General features: G+C 34.5%; 1 protein-coding gene across 5 annotated transcripts in view; it reads right to left on the reverse strand.

The window, feature by feature from the left end:
• The window catches only part of LOC121873040 (WD repeat-containing protein 44-like), a 79155-nt gene that overhangs the window by 20226 nt on the left and 46923 nt on the right, over positions 1 to 12006 (reverse strand). For 3 of the 5 annotated variants that reach the window (XM_042376349.1, XM_042376350.1, XM_042376348.1), the window contains 5 exons: positions 9961 to 10097; positions 9055 to 9132; positions 6533 to 6634; positions 5573 to 5723; positions 3889 to 3958 (listed from right to left, as the gene is read on the reverse strand). In XM_042376349.1, the coding sequence (XP_042232283.1) occupies positions 3889 to 3958; positions 5573 to 5723; positions 6533 to 6634; positions 9055 to 9132; positions 9961 to 10097 (538 nt within the window). The remainder of the gene's footprint in view (positions 1 to 3888; positions 3959 to 5572; positions 5724 to 6532; positions 6635 to 9054; positions 9133 to 9960; positions 10098 to 12006) is intronic. The other 2 variants (XM_042376352.1, XM_042376351.1) reach the window with 1 other exon arrangement.

A 12006-nucleotide genomic window follows, 5' to 3' on the forward strand; every position in this document is an offset into this window, starting at 1 on the left:
TAATTATGTTACTCGAGCTAAAATAACAGACCAAGTTCCTTGTCCAAAATCTCAGCCGAACCAAATACAGTAAGTACAGTAATCTTGAGTTATTTTATAATTTTTTACTATTTTATTTTGTATATACAGTACTGTACCTAAATTTCTTTCATTTTCCTACATTTTGCCAGTCACTGATGTAATATTTAGCTATTGTTAGTAATAGCACAATTAATTAATGAAAAAAGTTTCATAAAGATATAATTTCTTCATATTTAAAATACCTTATGTCTTATTAACTACAGTATAATCTCTGCAGTGAGTAGTGACTGTGTGGATGCCATCCTGAACATATGCATGGCTGCATGCTATGATGCGATAGCTCCAATCTTTACATCTAGGACAGATTTAGTGTCATCCAAGGAAGAAAATCATCAAAATAATGTTAACAAAAATAGATTTCTTCCCTTTTCAGGGGCTTTTCTTAAGATAATAATGTATCACAGTAGAACCACGATAAACTTTACTAATTGGGGCAGACCCCAGTCCTAAAAATGAGAATCTAAGGTGGTGGGTTGAAGATAGCATTGCTTATCTGGACTGTTTAAAGAAAATCAGTTATTGTTATAATGCATAACAAGGTTATTAAAACACTATTATGTAAACAATAAAGAATATGAAACAAAACTCTCTGGGTTAAAAATCAGACATAAGTCTGGTTGCAGACAATTGTTTTCACCGAGATGATTGTTATGTACTGTAAAGTGTTATATGTAGGCCTAAGTAACCACAAAATTTGTCTTACGAATAAAGTGTACAGTACTATTAAGATAAAAATTAGTACAAATAATTGTAGGGCAATATTATGTGTGGGAGATGAGAGTCATCTGGTGCAAATGGGGGGGTGAAAATGAGGGGTGCAAAAAGTGGAGTTTGGGGGTCGGCCCAGTCTCTATTTCAATTAATCCCATATGTTCTGTTATTTCGTTTACACGTTTCTCGTTTTACGCGGACCTCCACGGGTTCAATTGACCGCGTAAATGCAGACTTTACTGTACTACACTAAAGGACTAAAATTTTTATCTCTTGTACAAACTGTTTTTTGGTTTTGTTTTATGTGCATTCGCCCACCCGGGCACAGGTCATTTTATAATGACCCACATCAAGGCCTGGGGGGCAAAAATATAATAAAATAAGAATACCTGTATTAATAATAATAAAATTAATAAAAATAAATAACAATTATAATAAAGAAAATATTAATATTACTAATATAGATTATAAATAATAATAATAAAAACAATAATAATAATAATAATAAAATTAATAAAAATCAATAAAAATAAATAACAATTAAAATAAAGAAAATATTAATAATACTAATAAAAATTATAAATAATATATACTGTAATAATAATAATAGAGCCATAAAAATAATCAAGAGTGAGAAATGATATATGTATGTTGTGTAGTCAAAATAAGAAAAACAATTGAGACCCTGCAATTGTGTGTAAATGAGGCAGAAAGTCACACCAGCAACCTGGGACTTGGTCACAATTTTTGTGATGCCATATGGCAGCAGGGTCTTCTACCATTAGACAATACATTATGCTTCCACTATCTTCCCAGGTGGTAGTACCTCCCTGTTTGATAGATGCATACTACCTACTACAGGTTGTACCTCTCTAGTCCGGCATTCTGTGGTCAGGAAACTCCCGTGATCCGGAACGATTTTAGTTTGTCCAATAGGTAGATAGGCAGCTTTTTTTCTTTCTTTTTTTTTTTTACTTATCTGAATTATTATTAATATTACAGGAGTATTAAATTTTTGCCCCTCAGGCCCCAATGTGGGTCAGTGACCTATGCCCGGGTGGGTTAATCCCCGTAAAAAAAAAACAACAAAGCAGCGGGAAATAAAGGTTTGTTTACATCCGGCAGTTCGGCTGCTCTCTCTCTCTCTCTCTCTCTCTCTCTGCTTGTCTATACAGAGTACAACATTTAACCCTTCAATATATATGAGCAGTAAATAAGTGTTGCTTTCTTATTCTTATGTAGAGTAATGACGATATGTTTTCACATGTGCGCACTTACATACGCGCAGTCTCACTTTTTTTTTTACCATTAATGGTTAGCTACTTACTATATTGTTCCATTTATTAACATTAAATAACATTACAGGAACTTCAAACAACTATATTAAATTTTTTACATTAATTTTACTACAGCTACAATCAGGGTCTTATTTTCTTCAGTTTTATACGTAGAACCAATGAGTCACTTATTTTGTAAGCTTTAACATAAACAATGCCGGCAGCCATCTCATCTCATCGTGTGTTTTAATATTCCACGTATTATTAATAAATTATATTGTTAATTTTGCACACACAAACATTAATTCAATAAAACCAAATTCAGAAACATTAATTAAAATATATATGAACAGTAAATAAGTGTTGCTTTCATATTCTTATGTAAAGTAATGACGATATGTATTCACGTGTGCGCACTTACATACGCGATCTCTCTTTTTTCTTTACCATTATCGTTAGCTACTTCTATTGTTCCATTTATTAACATTAAATAACATTACTTAAAACAACCATATTAATTTTACTACAGCTACAACCAAGGTCTTATTTTCTTCAGTTTTATATGTAGAACCAGTCAGTCACTGGTTTTGTAATCAACGAAAACAATGCTGTGTCATTTCCTCGTGTGTTTTAATATTCTACGTATTATTAATGAATTGTATTGCTCATTTTGCACACAAACATTAATTCAATAAAAAAGACATTCAGTAATAAACAATAATGAATCTTTTGTACATAAGAGAAATGACGCTGTTTACACGATTATGCACGTCGTCTGCACGTTGGCGGGCCGTTCAAACCCGTCGAAATTCAAGTTTCCACCGTCAAAATTTTTTTTTTTATTTTTTTTTTGTGTGTTCCAATAAAATACGTTAAGAATTAAAAACTCGCGAAATTTGAGAAGCTACTATACGACATTTAACCCTTCAATATGTCTTCAAAGAGACCATGATGCAGAGAAAGTGGTTCTAGTGCTTCCAAGCATAAGCACAAGTCACTATCTATCCAGGAAAAGGGTGAATTTCCATGGTCCGGCACTGGTCAGGTCCCGAGGTTGCCGGACTAGAGAGGTACAACCTGTACCAGTGATGTCTATGCTCAAATTATTCGCTATCTTGCAAGGATTCTAGCAATGCAAGTTATATTCTGGTAAGTTTAGTCTGTCACATTTTATAAAACTACCTTCACCTTGTTTTGGGAATGCTTCTTAGGGAAGCTTATAAGCCCAGATTTTTTGTCCGAATCTTCCGAAATCCGGATTTATGGGGTCCGAATCTTCGGACATTTTCCAAACAAATTTCCACAAGTTGCTGGTTAATGTGCATAATTGTTATCCAGTATTACTGCCAATTCTGTGGGTTGCTAGGGTCAGTCAGAGGGAAAATAATTATGATGCATTAAGCTATTTTCTTTGTTTTTGTACATTCTCTTTCTTTTTTGATGTAACAGAACACTACATTTCTTGGATGTGTTTTGTAAGTAAATAAACTTTTAAAGTTTTGTCTGGTGAATTTTTGGGCCTCTGGTCCTTAACCCCTTATTTTGTATGAAAGTATGAGTTCGTTTATATTGTGAATGTTTTCAGTTGTTATTTCACAAAATAACCTGAGGCAACTGTATTCACTTTACCCAGCCATTAATGTGAAAAACTGCTATTGCTTGAGTTACAAAACTTTTACATGTAATGGGTGTTTTAAACACATCACATCTGTCCGTCAGACTGACATTAAACTTAAACACTATTACAATACAGTATTACATTTTTAACTGCTATGATTGATGGAAGATAAGAGAGCCCTCCACGTACAACCCTACGTACCTGCTATTTCCTGGACATACATGAGATTGTCAAATTCTAGTGGTCCTTTGTGGCTGTGGGCAGTCTTGATCTGTGGATTAAATCAGTTGTTATTCAATCTTGTACAGGTACACCCTAAAATTGTATGAGATTTTCTCCTAAACTTTCCAATATATCATCTTTATTTTTAATACTAGCTCTTATAATCTATTCAGTTCTTGCACTTGCTAACTAAAAATCTGGAAACAGACAATCAAATATGCCAATTGGCTGTGAAAATAGTTTCTCTGTATCTGCCATGGGAACAGGGAAGTTCACAAGTACCTGTGTATGTACTGTATTTTATACATTATCATATATTATCTGAGTTACTTTTGGGAACAAAGCACAAGAATGGACATGTGGGAAGAGACAGATACATGAGAAACAACAACAGTCATGAGACTGAATAAAGCAAATGATTGTAGATGTGAAGCAAGTACTGCACTGTATAAATTTTTTTTTTTTTTGCTATGCTGAAGCTGTAACAGAACCTGAAAGAGTTATGTGCAAGTGGCCTACCAATATAACTTTCATAGACTGTAAATGTTGATATCATGTTGGCATAACAAACAATTGTGTGACTTCAGCTGATATTGCAATATTTGTACAAGGCTGTTCTCATTACTTTAAGAGAATAAGCAATATGGTGAATACTTAACCATTTTGCCCTGAAATATGCCTTCAATGATCATCACACAATGGCTCATGCTCCCCACAGTGATTGAAATTAAGTTTTTGTTGGAGGTGACGTGGGATAGACAGGCAGGCTTTGATGAGCTGGAATCAGAGGATATTGAGGACATCCAGGCATCCCAACCAAAAGAGCTCACCAACGAACATCTGCAACAATTAACAGACCACAGTCCCATTGAAGACGACGACGACGATGAAGAAGAACCTCAATGAACGCTAACTTCAAAGAGGTTGGCAGAATCATTGAACATGTTCCTGCAAGCAATGCAAATGCTTCTAGATGACGACCCAAACAGAGAACGTAGCTCAAAGGTTCAATTGAGGACAGTGTTGGTTGCTACACCGAGATCTATAAGAAGAAGATGAGTAGCACCAAGCAGTCAACACTGAATTAATTTTTTCGGTGCGGGACAGCAGAAGGAGCTTCTTCACAACATCCTACAGCCGAGGAGGAGCAAACAACAACAGAGGAGGAGCAACCAGCGGCGGAGGAATCCCAGTCAGAGCAGGAGGAGGAAGAGGCAGCCGCAGAGTCTCAGTGACTCACCACCCTCCACCTCTCCCGCCCTCCTCCGCTCCAGCCATCCTCCTCCTTCGCTCCACTACCCACCACACATTCGCTCTACCACCTCCGCCCATCGGTGAGTACCAATAAAAACTTAGTACTGTAGTTCTATATAGAAATGGCAATGATTTTCTGTACATGTAACTTTTTTCATGGGGCAAAGGGAGGCTCAGGAACGTAACTCCCGTATTTTATCTATTTCTTATGGGGAAAATTGATCCATTTAACATTGTTTCGCTTAATGTCGTGTTTTCAGCAACATAAACCCAACATTAAGCGAGGACGCTCTGTACAGTACTCTAATGCTCAATGGGGCCTAGCTATTTTGTTGTTTATTTGTCAATAAAATAGCACTACAGTATTACTAAGTTGTTCTACTACAACCTTTAATCTCATCCTTCATACCTTGACATAATGCATGGTGTCATGTGTCGGTGCATCATCCTCAAATACATCTTTCTCTTCCCGGTGTCTATGAGAGACTTCATGAGCTAATGAGCGAGCTTTGTTCACTGCAGACTCCATCTTTCGTCCCAAGAATTTCTTTAGCTGTGATCTGAGACAAAAATTAATAAATAAATACTATAAAATCAGTACAGTAAACTGTACTGATAACTCGGCTGTATCAGCTGCTTATAGCTACCTTGACTGAGGAACAAGTCACTAGGAAAGGATGCCATTAGTTATGTGAGGGCTGAAAATTTTCATTGTTCTGTACTGAATATTCTTAACTTAATCCTACCAATGTAGTTAAGTGGGTTGGATGTGCAAACTGGTATGCCCACCGCCTAAACAGTGAGGGGATAAAAAATAAGAACAATTGTATTTTGATTCAACAAATCTTTGCCTGATCCTCTTTGGCATCATACTACATAAGACCTCCACTAAATGAATCTAGTAAGAATACATTAAACATCATCTGAGTGGGTGCAAATCCTGGCCATGAACTGTTATGATGGCAGGGTAAATATAGAAATAGTGACAGTGTTATTGTATATTAATGTAGTCACTGCTGGAAACTGTCTCATGCCACTGTTTCCTTTAATCATTGCATGAACTGTTACAGTAGCAACACTTGATCCATTTTGGCATGATTTGCACCAAAAGTTTATCTTTTGACCTTGTTACATGTTAATCAAGCTTATCAAGTTTGGTACAAAACCACAAATCCATTCTCGAGTTACCTTGGACCCAGAGAAACAGCATCCTGCCCTGCAATTGCCAGCAAGGCAATAGTAAATGACCATAACTGTGTTCTTTACATTAAATATAATAAATTAATGAAGTAATTATTTTCAACACACCTGTTTTTAAACAGTAAGTAAAGGATTAAAAAAGAAAACAGACATTGTAAGGCATTCTTACGTTTTCTTCTTAACCGCTGAGCTGTCTATCTCTGGTAGCTTCTTGAGGTTCACATCCACAACACTCTCTTCATCTGATTCTTGCCCATCAACATTTGAGTTACTGTCGGACAGGTTAATATTAGCAAACACAATGGCAGACCACACAGATCATATACGTATCATTACATTGTTGTAACTACAGACCTGGCAATAATTAGTGACAACTGAACATTTAAATACTGTACTAAATTCAGCAATTAAAACAATTCTCATTAAGTGGATGGCATGTTTCATATCTACCATGGCAAAACTAACAAATGCGATGTACTAATTAAATAAATTAGGGGTTCAAGATATGCTGTGTTAATAAGCTAATTTAGGAGTTTGTGATAAATTATGTTAGTGGGATGATTTAGGGGTTCTAGTGAGTGCTCAACACATAATTCTACATGTGATACACTCTGACAGGCAGCATGTCTCAAGATTTTTTCCTTTTTCTTTTTCACTTATATTACAGTATAGACCTAAATCAATAATTGCTACAATTGAGACATTAAGACAACTAACAACCTACTCTGTACAACTTCACCAACATTCAAGTGGTAACCTCACAGGCAAGAGGACTCTTCTTTGTGGACTAACAATATACATTACTGAGGCAAATAATACTGTCCATAACTTAACACAACATCAAAAACTAGTCCTACATCACTGGGCTATTGACGTGGCTTCAACAGACCCAATGGCTACAAGAAGAAAACTCAATAATTAAACAACAAACTGGAGAGACTATAGCTAGTGATAACTTTAAGCATTGTATAACAGTAAAATCTAACATTTCTGCCTGTTTTACAACAGTTCTACTCAACCACACTCAATATGAAAGCATGAATAACTTTCAACTGGGGTAGATATTAAAAATAATTTTAACTGCAAACATCGTTATTGTTATACTGTATTCTATTCTGAATCGTAATTATGAAAGACTTGATACTGTTTATCAATACTTAGCATGAATACTTCAAAAATATAAATGTCATGACAATATATATATACAGGGTGTCCCATAAGTTTCCATACATATAGTTTTTAACATTGGATTGGTCGGCGTGGTCCTGTGGAGTGGCCTCCCAGATCCCCAGACCTTACCCCACTTGATTTTTACCTTTGGGGGCATTTGAAGGCCATGGTGTATCAGGAAAAGATACAAAACATAAATCATCTCAAGCAACGTATCACCAACGCCATTACAAGCATAACTCCAGCTGTGCTTGAACGTGTTCTTCAGCAGTGGAGGACACGCATTGAAGAGTGTTTTCAACACAAAGGTAGTCATGTAGAGCATATTATATAAATAAAAATGGATTTTCATATAAAAAGGTTTATTTTTCCTATGTATGGAAATTTATGGGATACCCTGTGTGTATATATATATATATATATATATATATATATATATATATATATATATATATATATATATATATATATATATATATATATATATATATATATATATATATATATATATATATATATATATATATATATATATATATATATATATATATATATATATATATATATTTATATATATATATTTCATGTAAATCCACAATGAAAACGTTGTTTTGTATAACGTCGCGTTTTTAGGAACGTAACCCCGACGTTAAGCGGTAAATAAAACCCTGTAAATTTAAAGTTTAACATCGTTCGTATCGGAGGGCATTCATAAGTCGGGGACCTCCTGTATAATGTATCTACCTCCTATTCTCAACCTTGAACTGTATATTGTAGAACTTTATTTATGTCTCTCATGGGTCACTTCCCCAAACCCCCTTTCCCATAAGACCCAGCCCTTGTCAACCATGAGGGAACTCTAGAAAGTAGCCCCTGCAATTGGTGAGGGATTACTGTACTGTACTGCATTTGTTTAAACAAAAAAAATTATTTTTTCACTCAAAGAATAAATAATCATTTGCATTCCTTTATTACTTTGGGTTTTAATGTGTTATTGGGTATAACCATAAATATTGTTTTCAAATGACAGTATGAAGACAGTATTAAATATTTAAGTTCAAAGCAAGGTACATAAGATGATTTTAATTTCAACATTATAAGGTAACAGAGACTTACTTTCTAAACATGACAAACTTAATAAAACAATTCAATACCAATAAAAGGCTACCTACACCTTTTGATATTTGCTGTATTGGGTACATTTACTATCATCTTTGTCATTAGTATATAATACCTGCATACACACAGTTAAATTTAAGCTTATATGGAGCAATCTTCTTTGTAATACATAGTCCAACTCTTGTCTTTCATTCCACCTTTTCAGTGTTTCTCAAGGAAAATGATTAATGGTGGTAAAAAAACACTACAAATGCTTAAATTACGCCTCGTCCAGTAAAGTGAGATAAAAAAAAAAAAAAATGTAGAACTTACAAGCTAGCATACACAATACAAACATGGAATATTTGTTTAAGCAAGTTTGTGGTTAGCAAATGCAGTGGGGCTTCTTGTGCCTTGCATTACCATGAGCTGCTGCGACTGATTGCTTGGAGCCACCTGTCAGGCACTGTAATCGTTCTTCCCGTGGATATCTGCGCTTTACTGTAGTGAACCATCAATTGCTATAATATTGGATTTTTCACCTAAACAGGCACATTTATATACAGTAACATATAAAAGTGTTAATTTTTATGAAAGCCTTTTTCTACTGCAGTATATTGCTAGGTGGCCAGATAACAAAGGACAAACACACACATTCTAAACTGATCTTTCATTCTTGTTGCTACAGTATAATAAGTCGTTTTCTGCTATAGAACTCACCTTCCTCAACAAGGTCCCATCCATCAGTTTGGTTTATCCTTGTTGCTTCACACAAACTAGCATCAACCATTTGCAACACATCCTTCCCCAAAAATTATTTGACATGCTTTCTGTTTACTTATGCACACTACTGCTTCCTGGATGTCTATCCTACTCATGACTAGTGCATCCTTCACCCAACCATTCTTGCCTCTTTGTCTTCCCTCCTCTCTCCTACTATCCACCTCTAAATTACACACTCTTAATACTAAATAAATCATTCATTAGTTAATTAAATATAACCCAAAGAAGCAATAACTCTTTATGCCATGATAATGCCATTCTTGAGCAATGACCTCAGTTATCATAAATCAATTTTGTCCATGGCTCACAATCACCTCACCCTTTAGGTATCTTATCTCACCCATGGAAAATCCCAAAGGTCTATGTGGTACTCATCTGGGCCTCAATACAGTACTTTATTTTTTGGTCATAAAGAGAAGAATTAAAAGGATAGAAGATATTATTTTCATGTCCCGCCTCCCCCCATAATAATGGAAGGTCACATGCCAAGAATGGGTTTGCTTAAAGTGATTAGCATTCTTGGTGTGAAAGTTTGATGATACAAACCTGACATATTCACTAGTTAATCTCATGATATGAAGAGACAAGGGGTTGAGGGCCTGTGGCAGGCAATTCTCTGCATCACTGAGGGGAATTCTCTCCCCAGTATCAAGGTTGAGCACTGTCACTTGCTTCAGGATTTCCTGAAATTATATACAGTTATTGAATTATGCAAACTTAATTCACATTTACATGTACAATCGTCCAACAAGGTGATGTCGCAGTTTTCAGTATGATTCATTCAAACAAATATCTGACAATTTCGCAGGAGCCCAACGAGTGACTGACCAGTGGGCTGGACGCAGTTGTAGTAAGATGTTATATTTACGAACTGCTGAGCCAAATTTCTCGCTACCTAACTTTTTCTGGCATTCCCTTTTATTTTTGCAAGTAAAAAGTTTCAAAATGGTTAGCAAAAGTACCCTAAAAGAACTATATCCTAATCACATGCTTGAAAGATGAAGAAAATGCTTATTTCCTTGTTTAGAAGTTGCCTTATTTTTAAACAATATGGAAGGCATTTGTTAATCCAAAATTATTATTAATTGAATCTTTAATGTTTTATATTTTATTCTTGGGTACTAAATAATACAATGCTGTAGCTTCAGAGTATAAATGACAATTAATTTTCTTATAATCACTAGGGGAAAAATACCAAGAAACATTTATTTAGGCACAGTGTATAGTTTATCTAAAGCTTAAAATTTTGTGCTTGTGAAGGTTTCCCGCCTTACATCATCATCATCCATCGAGGTAGTGAATACGGAATATATTTGTTGACATTCATTAAAGACATGACATAAATATGGTGAGTATGAATATTATTTCAATTCGTATTTTTTACTCGATATTCATTTCAGCTTAACACAATTACTGTATACCTTTTCATTTTGACGTCCAATTATAAACCCACAAATTATTCCTGAATGTCCCTGAGCAATAATCTTATATGTCATATTATTTAATTTCAAAATATACTCAAATTTTAACTACATGATTTGTTCTTCCAATAATTCTATGAAAAACTGCTTTATCATTTATTAATTCATTTCTCATACTCTTTCACAGAAATGTGTTCCACCCCCAAAAATAAAAACAAGTTTGGTAGTTGTCAGATACCACTTTCTGATTGAAAGTTTCTGGAAACTGTGACATCTTTCATTTAGACTATTGTACAATAAACAACAAATATGTATGTATTGAACTTGGAATTTCCTGCTGAAGAGCTAAACCTGTTAAGTACAGTACAGAATATAGAAAACATAAGAATTACACAGAGGAGTTTAGGACTCCTTCGTGACTGGACTTGGTCCTTTCCTTTAAAACCTGGCTTAGGCACCAGTCATGGTTAAGTTATTACTTGGTGAATTCCTTAAGAAACACTGCTGAAACATAACCAAAATACACAAGGGATACAATCTTGAGATGATAATTAAATGAATAACTCATTGAGATTCAATAATATGCACAAAAAATCTACAAAGCTTAAAGCAGGGTTCTCACAATACAGTATGTCACATATAGTTTTTCCTGACATATTTCTCAAATTGTCTGGGCTTGAAAAGATAATGCATAATTGATTTATCAGGAATCTACCATTCCCTTATATCCACTTTAATAATATTTTAAGGAATTTGTTACACTTTCAAATTACTGGAGCAATGCCACCTTGTAATCATAATTCAAACTTTATACAAACTACACTACTTCATATCACAATTTTGGCAATAAGCAAACAAAATTCTAGATGGTATCATGCAAACATTGTTAGTAAAACTAGGTTCTCAGATTTTTATAAAAGTGAAACAGAAATATATCATAAACATTTCATGAATAAAATCATCATGACATGAATTGAAGGAAACCACTACTACCTGTACCATGTAATTAACTCTTCAAACACGAAAATTCTAAAGCTTTGTAAACTAAGTAGTCTACAGACTGCAATATACTGTACAATATAGTCTGCATTTACGCGGTCAATTGAACAGTGGAGGTCCGCGTAAAACGAGAAATGCGTAAACGAAATAACAGAATATATGGGACTAATTG

This window comes from Homarus americanus, unplaced genomic scaffold (genome assembly GCF_018991925.1).
Source record: "Homarus americanus isolate GMGI-L3 unplaced genomic scaffold, GMGI_Hamer_2.0 scaffold11022, whole genome shotgun sequence".
Classification (NCBI taxonomy): domain Eukaryota; kingdom Metazoa; phylum Arthropoda; class Malacostraca; order Decapoda; family Nephropidae; genus Homarus; species Homarus americanus.